Raw genomic sequence first — 20,332 nt, 5'->3', positions numbered from 1 at the left:
CATAGGAAAATCCATGTTGTACATTACCTCATGAGCTATTGTTGTTGCTGTCCACACTTAAAGGCGTCATCTTCCAGTAATCCTCCCATACTGTCATAGCACAATCGGGATATTACGGTCGGCAGTGTCCATGCTTTCTCGGACACATTCGACTACTTAGATACTAGACAAAAGTGGCCAATAGAAGCTGTCAGCTACAATATTTCTGCCGCCATTCACTCCTGCCTTCACCCAAATTACACTCCTGGAAATTGAAATAAGAACACCGTGAATTCATTGTCCCAGGAAGGGGAAACTTTATTGACACATTCCTGGGGTCAGATACATCACATGATCACACTGACAGAACCACAGCCACATAGACACAGGCAACAGAGCATGCACAATGTCGGCACTAGTACAGTGTATATCCACCTTTCGCAGCAATGCAGGCTGCTATTCTCCCATGGAGACGATCGTAGAGATGCTGGATGTAGTCCTGTGGAACGGCTTGCCATGCCATTTCCACCTGGCGCCTCAGTTGGACCAGCGTTCGTGCTGGACGTGCAGACCGCGTGAGACGACGCTTCATCCAGTCCCAAACATGCTCAATGGGGGACAGATCCGGAGATCTTGCTGGCCAGGGTAGTTGACTTACACCTTCTAGAGCACGTTGGGTGGCACGGGATACATGCGGACGTGCATTGTCCTGTTGGAACAGCAAGTTCCCTTGCCGGTCTAGGAATGGTAGAACGATGGGTTCGATGACGGTTTGGATGTACCGTGCACTATTCAGTGTCCCCTCGACGATCACCAGTGGTGTACGGCCAGTGTAGGAGATCGCTCCCCACACCATGATGCCGGGTGTTGGCCATGTGTGCTTCGGTCGTATGCAGTCCTGATTGTGGCGCTCACCTGCACGGCGCCAAACACGCATACGACCATCATTGGCACCAAGGCAGAAGCGACTCTCATCGCTGAAGACGACACGTCTCCATTCGTCCCTCCATTCACGCCTGTCGCGACACCACTGGAGGCGGGCTGCACGATGTTGGGGCGTGAGCGGAAGACGGCCTAACGGTGTGCGGGACCGTAGCCCAGCTTCATGGAGACGGTTGCGAATGGTCCTCGCCGATACCCCAGGAGCAACAGTGTCCCTAATTTGCTGGGAAGTGGCGGTGCGGTCCCCTACGGCACTGCGTAGGATCCTACGGTCTTGGCGTGCATCCGTGCGTCGCTGCGGTCCGGTCCCAGGTCAACGGGCGCGTGCACCTTCCGCCGACCACTGGCGACAACATCGATGTACTGTGGAGACCTCACGCCCCACGTGTTGAGCAATTCGTCGGTACGTCCACCCGGCCTCCCGCATGCCCACTATACGCCCTCGCTCAAAGTCCGTCAACTGCACATACGGTTCACGTCCACGCTGTCGCGGCATGCTACCAGTGTTAAAGACTGCGATGGAGCTCCGTATGCCACGGCAAACTGGCTGACACTGACGGCGGCGGTGCACAAATGCTGCGCAGCTAGCGCCATTCGACGGCCAACACTGCGGTTCCTGGTGTGTCCGCTGTGCCGTGCGTGTGATCATTGCTTGTACAGCCCTCTCGCAGTGTCCGGAGCAAGTATGGTGGGTCTGACACACCGGTGTCAATGTGTTCTTTTTTCCATTTCCAGGAGTGTATTTCCCATTTGGAACCTGTATTTATTTCATTACTCATGACTGCGTGTTTCACGGTAAAAAAAAAGTTTCCCCCATTGGCCTCCAACTTATCTTAGCTATACAGGATAATTCCCTAACGATGTTATGCCTCGGGCATGGATGTGTGTGATGTCCTTAGGTTAGTTAGGTTTAAGTAGTTCTAAGTTCTAGGGGACTGATGACTTCAGAAGTTAAGTCCCATAGTGCTCAGAGCCATTTGAACCATTTTGAACCTGACGATGTTACAAATTTCAGGAATGATGGATAAGGGTAAATGTGTCAATCTGAGATAAGAGACACTGGTCTGGAAAGTTATAGCGAAAATTGTTCTGATACTTCTGACAGAGAACCTTTTCTACTGCAAGCTCTGTACTTTTCGTATTTTGGGAGGAGGTAGTATGGACCAAAACAGGAAAAAAAAATTCTAGTAAACATAGTCTCCAAAATGCGTATCTTAAGAGCTATGAACAGTTGTTCATCTTTGTTACTGCGAAACACATCTCTGGTAGTGCACGAGTGCTCATAGCTCTTAAGGTACGCATTTTAGAGTCCGTGTTTCCAGTAAACTTTTTCTCGTTCTGGTCCATATTACCTCCCTCCAAAATATGGAAAGCAAAGAGCTTGCAGTAGAAGGAGTCCACTGCCAGAGGTAACAGAGTGGTTTTCGCTTGTAACTTTCGACTCGGTCGTTTGTGGACCACAGTCCCTTATCTCAAATTGCTACAATTACCTCCATCGTCGCTGAAAGTTTGTAACATCATCACGGATCACCGTGTATATTCAGAAATGAAGATTTGGCTGCCACCCATTTCTGGCTCGAACTAGTTTTCCGCCACGTGTATTACATGGAGCCAACGGCCTTACCACAGTGGTAACACCGTTTCCATCAGTGCACGGAAGATAAGCGCTGTCAGGCCTGTCCAGCACTTGTGCGGGTCACTGTCCGGGTCTGCCGAGTGCTGTTGGCAAGTGGGTTGCACTCAGCCCTTGTGTGGCCAATTGAGGAGATACGTGATTGAGAACTGGCGGATCCGATCTGGCCTGTCTACGTTATTAATAACATCTGTTTGACTTATAGCCGTCTGCTGTGGCCGAACGGTTCTAGTCGCTTCAGTCCGGAACCTCACTGCTGCTACAGTCGCAGGTTCGAATCCTGCCTCGGTCATGGACGTTTGTGATGTCCTTGGGTTAGTTAAGTAGTTCTAAGTCTAGGGGACTGATGGCCTCAGATGTTAAGTCCCGTAGTGCTCAGAGCCATTTGAACCATTTGTTTGACTTATAGCGACAAAACGGCTCTGAGCACTATGGGACTTAACATCTGAGGTCATCAGTCCCATAGAACTTAGAACAACTTAAACCTAACTAACCTAAGTACATCACACACATCCATGCCCGAGGCTGCATTCGAACCGGCGACCGTAGCAGTCGCGCGGTTCCGGACTGAAGCGTCTAGAACCGCTTGGCCACAGCGGCCGGCCTTATAGCGACAGTAGTTGGAAGCAGCGTGGAGTACTGTCTGACAGTATCATACCCGACACCATTCTAATCGTATCAATGAACGACTGCAAGACTGTTTTGTTGCGAAAGCATGCTATGCCAAAATTCTTTTCCGAAGCAATGTGCCCATTAAGTGAATGACTATGTGTTTATTGTAGACGAAAGCACAACACAGTGGTACTATTCGGTATCAGTTGTAATACCAACTACGTCCAGCATGTTTGACACCACCTTCTGAATAATTGTGGGTGAGAACCACATCGATAACGATCGTCTCCTTGCATCACACGTAAACCACAAACAACATTTAACTGAATTTGAGGTTATCGATTTCTTTACGAAATGAAATTAGATCAGAGCAGTAACAATAACATCTTTCAACAATAGTGCAGTAATTAGAACAAATAATAAAGAATTGCTGCTGGAAACACGTGTCATCGGGGCAAATCTGTACTAAATGACGGTTTTCAGTAAGTGAATGGTGAAATGTTTCCTAGTCACTGTTTCTCAAAACGATACATAGATCTACGGTGAACATGTCATCAGTACGAAAGTTGTTTTGAACATAACAGAGCTTTAGAACGTTCAAATGGTTCAAATGGCTCTGAGCACTATGGGACTTAACTTCAGAGGTCATCAGTCCCCTAGAACTTAGAACTACTTAAGCCTAACTAACCTAAGGACATCGCACACATCCATGCCTAAGGTAGGATTCGAACCTGCAACCGTAGCGGTCGCGCGGTCCCAGAGTGTAGCGCCTAGAACCGCTCGGCCACTTCGGCCGGCAGCTTTAGAAGGCAAAGTGCGATTGTGGATGGTGGCGTTCCTTTTATATATCCTGAGAAATAGCTCACCCATTCATCTACAACGAGACCCATAGTTAAAAGCGGAATAAGTATGATTGACCAGCTTTTAATATAACCCCGAACGAAGCGGTTAAGCACTTAGAATTTGGTGTTTAGCCAGCCAGCTGCGCTAGGTGCTCCACAGCGTAAAATTACAGACGCTATTTCTGATGAAATATGTTCGGGACAAGTGCCCCGCTGAGAGGTAAATGGTGTCGGATAGAGCATAGGGATGGCGGCTACCGCTGTAACAACCGCTTTTCAGTTGTATTGGGTCTTTTTCACGCCATTTAACCTGGCTGTTCAAAACCGCTCAAAGTAACCGGTTTCTGAAATAACCGATTTTCGGTTACTTTCCAAGATACATAGAATCAAAATGTTAAATTAAGCAGACAAATAAAAGAAAACTTAGTCTGTCCACATTTCGCTGCTTTTCTCGAAAAGTGGCAAGCGACGCAGTACTAACAAAAAACACACACACACACACACACACACACACACACATACACACACACACACACACACACAAAAACCACAGTATTCTCCTATTGATTCGAATTCTTTGAAACTGCTTAAAAATCTTTTTGTAATCGAGGATTAAACCACTGTCTGAGCATTATGAATGGTCAATACTAAAGGGTAAAAACTGCGGTTGAAGCACTCTGTTTTTAGTGTTCGTTAATTTGTCCGTTTCCAAGGGCTGCAAGTAGATGAAGACTTATGCAGACGCAGGCAGCAGTAAGCTACTTTCTGTTTTTTTGTGTTAACTTTTTAATTTATTATAGTTGCCGTAATTACCTTTCTCTTTTATTATTTCATAGAAAAGGCAGACAAATTTTTAATATTTTAAAGCAAATGAAGCGTTGTACTTTATTACTAAATAACTTCCTAAAAATATTTCCAGACTAGGTTTGATGCCATTATGCAATACAACGTATGTCTGGCGACGACAGTGACAAACTGCTTTATAGAGCAGGTGGGGGCCAGTCCTGCACGTTACACGAACTCGTGTACCGTAAGCCACGACACACTGCAAAACGGACATTATTGTGTCAGCAATACTGTACGAATTCTTATGCATGTGTTTGTAGCTCGTTTCCGTCGACATTGCCATGAAAATAGCACTGATCGCTTTTCTCAGTTTCTATAAAAACGCACTATTTCAAACCAATCCAAATTTTACGGATAAAAATTACTCCTTTTTAAAAATAAGGTTTATATAAAAACGAAACATTTTTATTTATTTATTTTATTTTATTTACATGTCAAGTTCCGTAGGACCAAATTGAGGAGCAAATCTCCAAGGTCATGGAACGTGTCAGTACATGAACTTACAACATAAAAGTAATAACAGATAAAAATAAATGTTCATGAACCTGAAAAAAAGTCAGTCCATAAGTGTAAGCAAACGCTATCAGCAATACAATGAGATTCAGCTTAATTTTTTAAGGAACTCCTTGACAGAATAGAAGGAGTGACCCATGAGGAAACTCTTCAGTTTCGAATTGAAAGCGCGTGGATTACTGCTAAGATATTTGAATTCGAGTGGCAACTTATTGAAAATGGATGCAGCAGTATACTGCACACCTTTTTGCACAAGAGTTAAGGAAGTCCGATCCAAATGGAGGTTTGATTTCTGCCGAGTATTAACCGAGTGAAAGCTGCTTATTCTTGGAAATAAACTAATATTGGTAACAAGAAACGACAATAAGGAATATACATATTGAGAGGCCAATGTAAAAATACCCAGACTCGTGAACAGAGGTCGACAAGAGGTTCGTGAACTCACACCGTTTCTGAGCCAAAAATATCCTTCTAGAGTGGGAAGAGTTACCCCAAAACATAATACCATACGACATTAGGGAATGAAAATAAGCAAAGTAGACTAATTTAGGTGTCGAGGTATCACTCACTTTTGATATCGTTCGAATAGTGAAAATGGCAGTATTAAGTCTTTGAACAAGATCCTGAACGTGGGCTTACCACGACAGCTTACTATCTATCTGAACATCTAGGAATTTGAACTGTTCAGTTTCACTAATCATATGCCCGTTCTGTGAGATTAAAACGTCAGGTTTTGTTGAATTGTGTGTTAGAAACTGTGAAAACTGAGTCTTACTTTGATTTAACGTTAGTTTATTTTCTACAAGCCATGAACTGAGGTCATGTACTGCGCTACTTGAAAACGAGTCAATGTTGCACACAACATCCTTGACTACAAAGCTAGTGTCATCAGCAAACAGAAATATTTTAGAGTTATCCATAATACTAGAGGGCATATCATTTATATAAATAAGGAACAGGGGCGGCCCCAACACTGATCCCTGGGGCACCCCCCCCCCCCCCCCCCACTTGACAGTACCCCACTCAGGGCTCGGTTAATCATAAAATATAAAAAAAAAGCCTGTTATGACCGAGACCTAACAAATACCGAAAATTGCCGTTTATTCAGAACTGAAATACCGGTATCGGTTTTTCGCGTCCCTAGCAGAGCACTCACCGTGCGCCGGGCTGGCTGTGAGGAGGGTGGTGGCGATGACGGTGAACGCCGCTGCCGCAGCCGTCGCCAGCGTGGTGGCCATGTCGCCCGTTGTGCTGTGCCGAGCCCGCTACTGTGCGACCCCGGCGGGCGCTCGGCGCCACCTTTTATAGAGAGCGGCTGCGCCGGCCGGCTGGTTCAGCGCCCCTGCCCCTGCCCCTACTGCGGCGGCTCGCGCGCCGCGCGCGGTCCTGTTAGCCGACCTCAGCTCAGCATCCTGCAAAACCGAGCCGGCCCGCGCGCCGGCGGACCCCCCTGCCTTCCCCTATTACGCCTGTCCTAATTGCTGATTTCCTCTCGCCAAAGCTTCCTTTGTACCGCCATTTCTTCATAACGTGCCTCACAATGAGGAACGCAGCTGCTGCGAATGGAGGTAGGTCGGGAAACGCGGGAGCAGCTAATAAGTGATGTCTCCGATGGCATTACGCTTAACTGAACAGCCGTAACGTCAGGCATTTCCACATTGTGGTGGAATATACAGGGTGTTACAAAAAGGTACGGCCAAACTTACAGGAAACATTCCTCACACACAAATAGAGATAAGGTGTTATGTGGACATGTGTCCGGAAACGCTTAATTTCCATTTTAGAGCTCATTTTAGTTTCGTCAGTATGTACTGTACTTCCTCGATTCACCGCCATGATTTCATACGGGATACTCTACCTGTGTTGCTAGAACATGTGCCTTTACAATTACGACACAACATGTGGTTCATGCACGATGGAGCTCCTGCACATTTCAGTCGAAGTGTTCGTACGCTTCTCAACAACAGATTCGGTGACTGATGGATTGGTAGAGGCAGACCAATTCCATGGCCTCCACGCTCTTCTGATCTCAACCCTCTTGACTTTCATTTATGGGGGCATTTGAAAGCTCTTGTCTACGCAACCCCGGTACCAAATGTAGAGACTCTTCGTGCTCGTATTGTGGAATGCTGTGATACAATACGCCATTCTGCAGGGCTGCATCAGCGCATCAGGGATTCCATGCGACGGAGGGTGGATGCATGTATCCTCGCTAACGGAGGAAATTCTGAACACTTCCTGTAACAAAGTGTTTGAAGTCACGCTGGTACGTTCTGTTGCTGTGTGTTTCCATTCCATGATTAATGTGGTTTGAAGAGAAGTAATAAAATGAGCTCTAACATGGAAAGTAAGTGTTCCCGGACACATGTCCACATAACATATTTTCTTTCTTTGTGTGTGAGGAATGTTTCCTGAAAGTTTGGCCGTACCTTTTTGTAACACCCTGTATATTGCTCCTTCATACAAAAGGTGTGTAACAATTTACGTTATTTGTCATTTGAGAATTAATGATATTCATCGATATATTGCGTAGTTGTTAATTAGAAGGGAACTCCCGAAAGACTGGATACGAACCTGCATTTAATAATCCAAGAGCTCCATTACTTCTTCGGAAGGTTAAACTTCATCAAAGCCAAATATCCGCTTGATCTGAGGTTTCCCGACTGATTGTACAGCGCTCCCAAAAATACGAGGCATTTTATTTGTACAGATTAGCAGACTGCCGCAAAGCACAAGCCTGCAGAGAAGAAGAATCATCGCCTGATTTCGTTCTAACAAGTAAAATTTCTGAATCATTTTGAGTGACTGAGTTATGACTGTGTTTCCTATTATGAATGATTGATTGCTCGAACGAATTGAGAACTACATAACTACATAATTACATAGATAGGAGGAAAAATTACATCTATACTGTACAAGCCTCTTCATATCTACATCTACATCAGTGTTCAGCAAGCCACCTGACTGTGTGTAATGCAGGGTACTTCTGGTACCAATATCTGTCCCCCCCCCCCTTTCCCTGTAAATTATCTCTTAGTATGTTTCGATTTATTATGAATATTAAATTTAGTTGGGTTGGGTGATCCGGGGAGGGGACCAAAAAGTGTGAACATTGGTCCCATTGGATAACGGAATGATGGGGAAGGAAGTCGGCCGTGCCCTTTCAAAGGAACCATCCCGGCATTTGCCTGAAGCGATTTAGAGAAATCACCGAAAATGTAAATCACTATGGTATGACGCCGGTTTGGACTGTCGTCCTTCCCAATGCGAGGCCAGAATATTTGATTTATAATGAAGCGCCAAAGAAACCGGTATAGGCATGCGTCATAAATAAAGAGATATGTTAACAGGCGGAGTACGGCCCTGTGGTCGGCAACGCTTATATAAGGTAGATGTCTGGCTTGTTAGATCGGTTACTGCTGCTACAATGGCAGGTTATCGAGATTTAAATGAGTTTGAACGTCGGCGCACGAACGATGGGACACAGCATCTCAGAGGTAACGAAGAAGTGGGGATTTTCCCGTACGACCATTTCACGAGTGTACCGTGAATATCAGAAATCCGGTAAAACATCAAACCTCCGACATCGCTCCGTCCGGAAAAGACCCTGCAAGAACGCGACTAACGACGAGTGAAAAGATTCGTTCAACGTGATAGAAATGCAAGCCTTCTGCGAATTGCTACAGATGTCAATGCTGGGCCGTCAACAAGTGTTAGCGCTTGAACCATTGAACGAAAAATCACCGATATGGGCTTTGGGAGCCGAAGGCCCACTCTTGTACTCACGAAGATTTATGCCTCGCGTGGCCCCATCGACACAGGAAACATGTTGCCTGGTCGGACGTGTCTCGTTTGAAATTGTATCGAGCGGATGGATGTGTACGGGGATGGAGATAACCTCATGAATCCATGACCCTGCATGTCAGCAGGGGACTGTTCAAGCTGTTGGAGACTCTGTAATGTTGTGGGGCGTGTGCAGTTGGAGTACGCCTGATACGTTTAGATATGAGTCTGATAGGTCACACGTATGCAACCATCCTGTCCGTTCACCTGCATCCTTTCATGTCCATTGTGCATTCCGACGGACTTGGGCGATTCCAGTAGGACAATGCGACACCCCAAACGTCCACAATTGCTACACAGTGGCTCTTCTGAGTTTAAACATTTCCGTTGCCCACCAAACTCCCCAGACATGAATATTACTGAGCATATCTGGCAATGCCTTTCAACGTGCTGTTCAGAAGAGATCTCCACCCCCTCGTACTCTTAAGGTTTTATGCACAGCCCTGCGGGATTCATGGTGTCAGTTCCCTCCAGCACTACTTCAGACATTAGTCTAGTCCATGTCACGGTGTGTAGCGGCACTTCTGCTTACTTACGGGGGCCGTACACAATATTAGGCAAGTGTACCAGTATGGTTCAAATGGGCCTGCCCGGTTGGCCGTGCGGTCTAACGCACGACTTTCCGGGCGGGAAGGAGCGCCTGGTCCGCGGCACGAATCCGCCCGGCGGATTTGTGTCGAGGTCCGGTGAACCGGCCAGTCTGTGGATGGTTTTAGGCGATTTTCCATCTGCCTCGGCGAATGCGGGCTGGTTCCCCTTATTCCGCCTCAGCTACACTATGTCGGCGATTGCTGCGCTAACAAGTTCTCCACGTACGCGTGCACCACCATTACTCTACCACGCGAACATAGGGGTGACACTCGTCTGTTGTGAGACATTCCCTGGGGGGTCCACCGGGGGCCGAACCGCACAATAACCCTGGGTTCGGTGTGGGGCGGCGGAGGGGTGAAGTGGACTGCGGTAGACGTCGTGGGGTTCTGGACCACTGCGGCTGCGGCGGGGACGGAGCCTCTCCGTCGTTTCTAGGTCCCCAGTTAACATACAATACAATGGTTCAAATGGCTCTGAGCAAGAACTACTTAAACCTAACTAACCTAAGACATCACACACAACCATGCCCAAGGCAGGATTCGAACCTGCGACAATAGCAGCAGCGCTGTTCTGGACTGAAGCGCCTAGAACCGCTCGGCCACAACGGCCGGCAGTGTGCCAGTTTCTTTGGCTCTTCATTTTAGTTTCCAGTCCAATCTATAATGCTTAAAAGAGTCTCCAGGTGCGTGAGCAGAACCTTTAAACAAAAGGTTGCAGGGAATCCGCAATATGCAATGCGGGCCCAAACACACCCCTTCACATGGGGCTCTCAAAGCTGGAGTTCCCAATACCGCTTCTGCGTGGTCTTATATACACTTCAAAATTAATTCTGGAAATCTGCTTCCAGCCGCCGGTTTTCCAGTTCCGCAATCGATTTTCGCTCCCATGTGAATGCAACCGTTTTGAAACGTGCTTGGGTTGTCAAGTTACATCTTGTTTTCAGAATATTCGGTTAATATGAGCATGCGCAGTGAAGGAGAAGCAGAAATATTAGACTGAGCACGAAGCTCTCAACGTGTAATATTTAAGTGAAGAGAAAATAACGATTGTGTTGGCTGAATCAGAAGCTGGATCAGCTATTTTGCAGACGCCATATTTAACTGGAATAGAAAATCCGCTTCAGACCTTAACAGCGGACAACGGTTTCCGAAATTCGGAATTCGTCTTGCGGAAGATGTGTTGCATGTAAATGTAGTGATAGTGAAGCTGGACAGGTCTCGTAGCGGATCTACATCTACATCTACATTTATACTCCGCAAGCCACCCAACGGTGTGTGGCGGAGGGCACTTTACGTGTCACTGTCATTACCTCCCTTTCCTGTTCCAGTCGCGTATGGTTCGCGGGAAGAACGACTGTCTGAAAGCCTCCGTGCGCGCTCTGATCTCTCTAATTTTACATTCGTGATCTCCTCGGGAGGTATAAGTAGGGGGAAGCAATATATTCGATACCTCATCCAGAAACGTACCCTCTCGAAACCTGGCGAGCAAGTTACACCGCGATGCAGAGCGCCTCTCTTGCAGAGTCTGCCACTTGAGTTTATTAAACACCTCCGTAACGCTATCACGGTTACCAAAGAATTGGTTTCGAAGGTGGAAGAGGATATGTGAAATAGCGTCGACCGTGCTGCAGGCTCGTCCACAGCATCCAACTTCCTATAGAATCCATGCCACATGAAAAGCGGCTCCGTGATTAATAAAATGAGAACCATATGGCTCCGGATCGTAGCACCCTATAAGGGCCCCTGCCTAAGGTTACTAGGTGAAACCTGGTCAACGGTTTCGAAGGTGGAAGAGGAATCTGATTCCCAACGGCGGAGGGAGCAGAAGAGCCTAGTGGAGTTATCATGAATTAAAAATCAAATCCAAATCCAAAAGCGACTGTTCTCAAATTGGACGGTCTTTGGTAAGCGTCTTTCTCCATGTAAGGGGCGGCTGTGAATACTCCTCCGGGGTTAACAACCTCGGTTGTAAAAAAAGGTGGCTATAGAAGTCAGCCTCAGAACTCAAAGAATTACCAACCCTGGGAAAGTGTGATGTGAAACTAATTACCCCAGGTGGTCAATCCACCGCACATAAGTGCGCAAGTAGACATTCGGATTCTGGGGATTCTGCAACGTCACGCAAAGACGAATCGGAGCGTCTTGGAACCTCAAACAAAATAAAATACAGGAAAGCAAACTACTTAGCAATTTTTAATGCAAATTCACTTTTGAAAGTGGGGAAACTTAAGACTCTAACGAACACAGTAAATGAACACAGAATCGTCATTACGGCTGTGCAAGAGACCAGGTTCTTGGATGAGGACAGGTTTGAATTGGGAGGATTCAGGATACTTAAGGGGACGATGGGGACACGAGTTATGAGAAATGTTCCCCACCTTGTGACAGGTTTCGTAACTGACAAGAAAGTATTAGGCCCCATAACAAGCTTTGAGTCCACTCTGAACGGCTATCGACCCTCACGTTTAAGTCGATCAACAAAGTATATACCGTTCTAAATGTTCACGCCCCTATAAACATTGACAAGAAAAAGAATAAGGAGAAGTTGGAACTATTCTGGGATAAAGTAGATGATATGACCCAAAAGATCCCCGAAAAGCATAACGTTATCCTTATAGGGGATTTTAACGCCCAAGTGGTGAGAGAGAAAAATTCAGGAATGTAGTGGGGATATACCCAGCACATAACAGGACGTACCAAAATGGTATCAGGCTCATCGAACTATGCCAGGCGCACAGTTTGGTCCGGAAGTCAACTAGCCTTAAGAAATTGCCAAGAAAGCAGAAGACATGGATTTTACCTAACCCTCTCCTGGGAGAATTCCAGTTATATCATGTTGCGATAAAGCGGGAATTTCATAAGGAAATCCAAAATGTTAGGGTTCTCACAGGGGCCAACCTCGACTCTGACCACTACTTACCTAAAGTGAAACTGGAGAACATCCGTAAGAGTAACTTTCATATGAAAAACCTTGCAAAAAGGACATATTATGCGGAGAAAATAAAAGAGAAGAAGGAAGAATGGGGCAAGTTAACCAGGGACCTACCAGACCAGGACTGGAAGCAGATGAAGAAGAGTATAACCAAGGCAGAGCAGCTTGGTCCTGTTACCAGGATGAAGAAGCACAGGTGGTGGAACGATGAGTGTGATAGACTACTTGATCTGAGGAAGAAGGCGTGGCACGTCTGGCAAACCAAGAAGGACGAGAGAGTCTGGCAGCAACTAGAAAGATGGTGTCCAGGGATATCAAGAAAGTTAAGAAGGCGTAAGATGACCAACTGCTCAGGAAGATAAATGACGACTTTGCTAAGAACAACATGAGAAACTGTTATCGGATCATCAGGGAGAATCTAAACAAATACGACCCCCCAACTCTCCAACTTCAGGACGAAAAAGTGAACATGGCGTTTAGTAATAGGGGTAACTGTAGGGTACTAGTAGAATACTTCAAGGAACTTCTAAACTGCGAGGAACCACACCAAAAGATGGCGTTATATGGTGGACCGAAGTTATCCCCCAACCCAGACTCTAAACCCCCATCTGTAAGTGAGATCCAGGCAATACTAAATCATAAGGAAAATTTCAAGGCATCAGGGGAAAATCAGATAACAGCCCAATTATGGAAATATGCTAGCAAAAGTGCAACTGTCTTACTCCAGAAACTTTTTCAAGAGATGTGGAAGAAAGGAATCATTCCAGAGGAATGGAAAATGGCCCTGATATACCCTCTTCACAAACAAGGTCCTAAATCTGATCCCAAGAAGTGTAGAGGGATTTCCCTGGTGGATGTGACCTACAAGATATTGTCCAGAACTTTACTAGAAAAAGCAGAATCTCAGTTGGATTGCCAAATTGGGGAGTATCAAGCAGGGTTTAAGAATGCCCTGAACAGATCTTAAACATCAGAAACATTTTAGCATATCAGAAGCAGAGGGCCAAACCGTATATAGTGACTTTTGTAGACTTCCAAAAAGCTTAAGATTCCACAGACAGAGAGTCGTTGTTCAATATTTTGGAGGAGTTTAGCTTGGACGGGAAAACTCTAAACTGAACTTACAGTGCTGTGTGTTAACACCATCAAGGGTGACGTTCTTGATTGGTATTGTTTTGTGCGTATTATTTTTAGTGAATTATTATTTTTGTGCCACAACAAGTTTCTCTGACGGCCGTGCTCGACTAGAAGCACATTTCCCCGCCTACGAAATAACAGATACGAAGCGCAAAGGTTATTTCCCTTCTAATGTGGGTGTCGAGGTGTTTACGTTGTGCGTCAAACTGTTTCCGGACTCTCTTCCGGAGAACGTTGATTATGAGTCGGTACTTCAAAAGTCAGATGAGCACTTCGACACTCAGGTGCACGTAGCAGCTGCCAGATAAAAGTTTTTCAGGCTTAAGAAGCAGCCTGATCAGACAAATAAACAGTGGATCACAGAACTAAGATTTCTTACGAGACACTGCAGATTTATGTCTTTATGTGGAATATCCTATAGTGACATCATGCTCCATGATGTATTTACCCAAAGTGTATCAGATGCACACATATGCGGATCTATTTTGAAATTGCCGAATCCTGATTTAGAAACTTTTATTATTGAGTCACAGAACATTGCAGATGTAGCAGAAGTAGATTTTGAGGACACGGACGTTTCTGTACTTCAAAACTCAAAATGCACTCGTTCCTCTAACCAGTCATAAGTCAAACGACAGGCAAAGTCAAGTGTTAACAACGGTCTGGCACCACCGTGTGAGGCGACAGTCAAACTCTAGTTCACAGTGTTCCTCGATAGAAGTAACTGTATTGTCACCTGAGTCTGAGCAAGACGCACAACAAACACAGACTTTGACAAGTTATCCAACGCCAGAGAAATAAACTCTGTATACATTTGTGTGTCAGTTAGATATAGGTGCTTCTGTAACTTTGCTGAACAGAAATGCTTATGGATTACTAGATAGCACACTGCTACAGCAGCCTAAGCCAATCTGTCAGCACACAATGGCCACAATATTCCAGTGCTGGCCGTGTGCAGCCTGCCCGCAACATTGATAATGTTGCTAAAATTGTGTTATTTCATATCTTGCGTTCTCAGGACAGGCTGAACAATTTTTAGTCTGGACTCATTTGACTTGGAGATTCAGGACTAGGTGTTGAAAATCAATGCTACTGTGCCTCAAGACTGAGTTAAGTGATTTGTGTGCAAAGCACAGTGATCTGTTTCAAGACGATCTATTTTCATTGTACAGCTGAACTTGCATCATCAGTAACGAAGTTCGAACACGTATCACGGTTATTACACTAATGGATGATTAACATGTCCGGATTTGGTATTTCCATTAATCGCATTTTAAATTACGACCGACCACATCAGGAGCTTGTGTGTTTTCGAACAGCTACTGGGAACAAATACTAGCGAAATGATAAAACCTTCTCGATCAGAAAAGGATAATTATTTTATTTTATTGAAAGATAACGTACACACCCCCTAACACACCGTTATTTTGTGAATTGGTACGCACGTTCCGTCTATTTTGGTGCCCATCTTCATACTGAGAATGATGATTTGCGTGTTGTAGTCCTGGAACCCCTCCAATGGGAACTGTTGAAATTGTTTCATCTAGGTTAAATGGCTCTAATCACTAAGGGAGTTAACATCTAAGGTCGTCAGTCCCCTAGACTTAGAACTAGTTAAACCCAACTAGCCTAAGGACAGCACACACATCTATGCCTGAGGCAGGATTCAGAACCTGCGACCGTAGCAGCAGCGCGGTTCCGGACTGAAGCGCCTAGAACCGCTCGGCCACAGAGTTCGGCTTCATCAGGGTTATTCGGGAGTGGTATGCACCTAGCAGCTAGTATGACACCATTGTACTGTACGTGGTTGGGCATGGACGCCCAAATTGGACAAATGACGTGCCATTTTACACCCTGTGCGGAACATCTGTGAGCTCCAACACATTGGTTTTTCGCCTGGCCAGGACCAACGGGAGCATGGCAACGGTTAGATGTGGATTTTGCCGGACCTTATTAGAATATGCTATGGTTGCTGGTGGCAGATGCTTATTGGAAATTTTTATTTGTATTCCCAGTAAACGCCACCACAATCACTGGTACAGTGTCGGCTTCAACTCCATTTTCTCCGACAACGGGCCGCAATTTACGTCAGCCGACTTAAGACAATTTTGCCATGACAACGGCATCCAGCATTTCACAATGGCCCTTTTTCTCAACAGTCAAAAGGCGAAGTCAAACGTTTTGTACGTACATTCAAGACACAAGCGCAGAACCTGCGTTCACCTCACACACGGGATCAGATCCCAATGAAGTTTTTGTTATCCTACCGCCCCTTGCCTCGCGACAGGAAGTCACCAGTGGAACTATTACATGTTCGAATTACCGTACTCTTGGGTGTCTCCTGTTGTGGATGCAGAAGTCATACTTTCTGGCCTTAGAAGGTTTCAGTACCAGGACGGAGTATTTTTCAGAGTTATTGTCAAGTGGAAGCGTTGGGAGCAGGGTGTTGTGAAAGAAATTTTAAGCAGCTCGTAATATACCGTTCAGGATGTGACGGGGCTAGACCAATGGCATCAGAACTAAGTGGCGTTGTTGGATTCATGATTCTGTTACAGAGTCCTTGTTCACAGACCCAACGCTCCGCAGGAGTCTGCTGCAGCATTCGTCATGTTTGCCTTTTGGACCAGCTCGGTCGTCGCTTCTTGACGTGGCACCAGTGGGGATGTGGAGCAGCCACCCCCAGTGTCGCCACCTTCCCCACAGTCTGAGCCGATGTCTGTGGACGCTCCGCCGATGGGCATCCACCACAGCATTTCAGAGAAACTTGCAACTACCGTCGACGTCCCACGAGCGTGCACCCTGCATTTGGTTTTTCTGCCTATGTTCCTGGCCACTCTCGAGTCGTGTACTGGTGTGGGTGGGGGGGGGGGGAGGGATCCGGGGGGGGGGCGGGGGGCTGACAGGGGTCGGGAGTTGGACACATCTGAGACGTCTGTATTTAGACTTTTCCCTCGCCTTTGTTACAAGAACAGCCTTAAATGACGACAGTGGAAGGTTTGTGAGGTTGAGGGGGGGGGGGGGGGAATGTGATGTCGGCGATATTTCGAAATGCAAGCCTCACAGTTGGCACCATCAGTGAGACCACTAGGAGAAAAGTCACTGCCTGCTGGAGCGACCAGACGTGACGCAGCCTACTGCCACATCATCAAGGAAGATTCTATGTGCCGACACTGCCAGAGAATATTTTCTTCTGTCCACAGAGCTGACGGGCCAGTTTGTATTTGGTCTCGAGACACATTACTACAGAGCTTATAGCGAGTGCTGTGAAGCTGTCAACAAGCTGCAGGGGACTCAGTACAGTCCTGTTCCACACAGGAGGACTTTGCATATTACTGAATATTTATTAATGACATAGACACTATTTCCTTTGTACACCCACCCTGGAAGTTAACTCTGTTACAGAATAATTAAGATCGTGCCACCAGTATTCACTGTTTTACTTCTGTCCATTCCTACATCTGAGCTGTGACGCAACATATACGTTGCTGTGAAATGTGTTCATATCGATCCGCATTTAGCGTTTTTTTACGCCCAGCCAGGGGACCACATCCTGACTAAGAGAAACTCCTCCGTACCATAACACCACCATTACGTACTTCAGTGTTGGTACTTCACACAATGGCAGATAATGTTCTCCAGGCATTCTTCAATAACAAACCTTCCACCGGATTGCCACAGGGTATAGTTTGAAACATCACTGCAAATCACTCATTTCCAGTCAACCACTATCTGGTACACCATCTCAAGTGTCGCTTAGCATAGCCTACAAAAATATGTGGCATATGAGAAGCTACTCGGCCATTGTACTCCATTCTTTGCAACCCTCTACACACAGCAATTGTGCTAGTTGGACTACTCGTTGCACTTGGGAACTCACGAGTGATTCCTTCCACTGATTTAATGTGATTTTTTACAATCACTCTCTGCAGTGATCTATGGTTCCTGTCCTTCAGTACATGAGGTCAGCCTGGAGGTGACCTCTAAAGAACTTTCGAACTGACTGAGCTCCCCTGACAGACCCATTCTGCTGTTAATTCTGTACTGACAACACAATATTCCCCTTGTATACTGATGGGCTTGCCTCTCGAGGCATATAGTGGTCAATTCTGCGTTACATTGTGGTGCCCGAATACTTTTCATCAGCTGGTGTCTCTACCTAGTGACATGGTATTAGATTTCGTTTAATGAACCTTAAAAAATGGGAAAAGAAACGATAGACGTTTGTGATAATTACCTTGACATTCCCCAGCTACATAAAGTTGTTTCCACTTTACATCATAAATTTTTCAAAAGCGTAAATGCGATTTTGGGTTGTTCTGGCATATGATCACCATCAAGTGAACGTGGAAGTATTATTCAGTCATTTCAGTAAATATGCCCATATCACACTCAATTAGACTCAGATATTTCCTTCATGGAACAGGTGGAATTTGTCAGGAGAGCTATCCACATCGGTTTGAAAGCGAATGGTTTGTCACCAACAGTTGGGACATTGTACTCGTTTATAACGGATGCATTATTATGGCTACTAACCAGTATCAAAAGCACCAACGCTTACAATACGGAGAGTAACTATAAGAACTTAGAAAGACTGTGTTGTGTTACTGGAGGGCTAGGCCAGGAGAAAACAGATGGATGGTTGTGGCCAGTCCGTTACAAAAGCCACTGAGGCAGAGCGCGGAAACTACATACGAGCAGCTACCAATCGTGTCCGAAATAGATGACAGTAATGATGATGCGGGACACAACACTGAACTAGCGCATATGTAGGAAGAACGCAAGATTTATGGCATATTGGTTCGAAGCAAAGCGAAGACTTTTTCCCATGTTATTTGACTCTGTGAGGTAGCCTGAGTCAGCGCGCGTGTACTACAGTTATCTCCGAGACAATATGAACTAGAATTCTAAGAAAATACTACAATACAATGAATAAACCGCCATACATGACTGCCAAAAGCTTGGTGTTTTGAGATTTATTTCATAAGTGCAGTTATTTTTCTTAAAGTTAAACTATCAATTTAGAAAGAAATTTAAAATATTTCTGGGTAGTGCGTGCCCTCTAATTTCGGCCTGTTTCTGCAATTCGTTTGCACCAAGTGTTGGAGGACACTGATGTTTAAATTTCACCTGGCGTTATACCGTGCATTGTTAATCGGCGACGTTTCAGGCCAGTCAGGAAGCCACGTAAGAACATACATACTACGCTGTGAAGAAGACTGGTCTGTTCTAAGATAACCCCTGAACAGTACGGAAGGAAACATTTTCAGCAATAACATGCTTCCCGCGCTGTTTGGAATCATACATTTTCTGTGTAAGATCGATAATGCTCTTGTCCAAAGCGAGAACCGTTACACTGTGGTTCGTAGCAAATCGGATGGTTAAACTTGTCTGCTAAAAGGTTGGCCCAATCTTCAGGATGAATTAGGGGTTCGACTGCATGCCAGATTAATTCGACCAAAAACCTGGCAACAATTTTAATGTTTTCCTTAAAGAATAGAAACAAACTGTATCTTTAGTGTATCAGACAGAAGTTGAAAGCTCTATCCCCGGAAATTTAACAACATAGCAGCAGGATAAATAAGTACCCACTATTAGTCACAAATCTTTGGAACAAATAGCAACGACCAACGGAAGCTGCACACCTGGTAAGTCATTGAACACGTAGCTGAGAGAAGTACGGTTTATGTCCCAGTCTGTCCAGCCCGATTTAAGTTTTTCTTAGTTTCCCTAAATTATTTAAGTCATATGTGATGATAGTTTCTTTGAATGGGACACAGCCGATTTCCTTCCGCATACTTGTCCATTTCGAGGTTAATCTCCGTCTCTAATGATTTCGTCGTTGATGGATCATCCAGCGCTAATTTTACCTTTTCTTGTCGAACAGTAATGGTTGTCCGACGACGTTATGGACACAGATAGTGTTACTGGAAAGTTTTAGATCAAGCCATTGTTGCAAGAACAGACAGCGAAACTTATTTATCGCGTTTATACTTGCGTGGGACCTGTATATATTATGTAAGTGGGACTTACTGTGTGGAATACACTGCCGGAAAAAATTAGTTCTTCCGTTTGGAAGGTTTCCAAATCACTCAAGATTTATGCAACATTGCGTATGGAGTACATGAAATGGTTGCATTTACAGGTCAATAGCACAAGTTGTTCGGAGGTAACAGATATCGACCCAGACTCAAACATCCGTATTAATATGTGGTGAAGCTTCCATGGCCTGCAATGCATTCGCTGACTCTGGCATCCAGTCGATTGTACTGATGCCAAATACTGTTCTGGGATCTGTTATTTCACGCCTGCTCGACCTGTTCACGTAGTTATGTAAGAGTTGTTTGTTGGCAATTCACACGAGTCATTTCTCGTCCAACCATATCCCAAACGTGCTCGATTGGAGACAAGTCCGGAGATCGTATTGGCCGGGGAAGTTGCTTCACTACTTGCAGAGCAGATTAAG

At 45.5% G+C, this 20,332-nt stretch overlaps 1 protein-coding gene across 1 annotated transcript in view; it reads right to left on the bottom strand.

Moving 5' to 3' along the window:
* The window catches only part of LOC126235000 (uncharacterized), a 67,469-nt gene extending 60,809 nt beyond the window's left edge, over positions 1 to 6,660 (bottom strand). Inside the window, exon 1 of the mRNA XM_049943738.1 lies at positions 6,524 to 6,660. Within this exon, the coding sequence (XP_049799695.1) occupies positions 6,524 to 6,605 (82 nt within the window). The 5' untranslated portion in view covers positions 6,606 to 6,660. The remainder of the gene's footprint in view (positions 1 to 6,523) is intronic.
* Between the last annotated feature and the right edge of the window lie 13,672 nt (positions 6,661 to 20,332).

The sequence above is a fragment of the Schistocerca nitens genome, chromosome 1, assembly GCF_023898315.1.
Source record: "Schistocerca nitens isolate TAMUIC-IGC-003100 chromosome 1, iqSchNite1.1, whole genome shotgun sequence".
Classification (NCBI taxonomy): domain Eukaryota; kingdom Metazoa; phylum Arthropoda; class Insecta; order Orthoptera; family Acrididae; genus Schistocerca; species Schistocerca nitens.
Note: the sequence above shows the minus strand (reverse complement) of the source record. Positions and strands in the feature narration are given on the sequence as shown.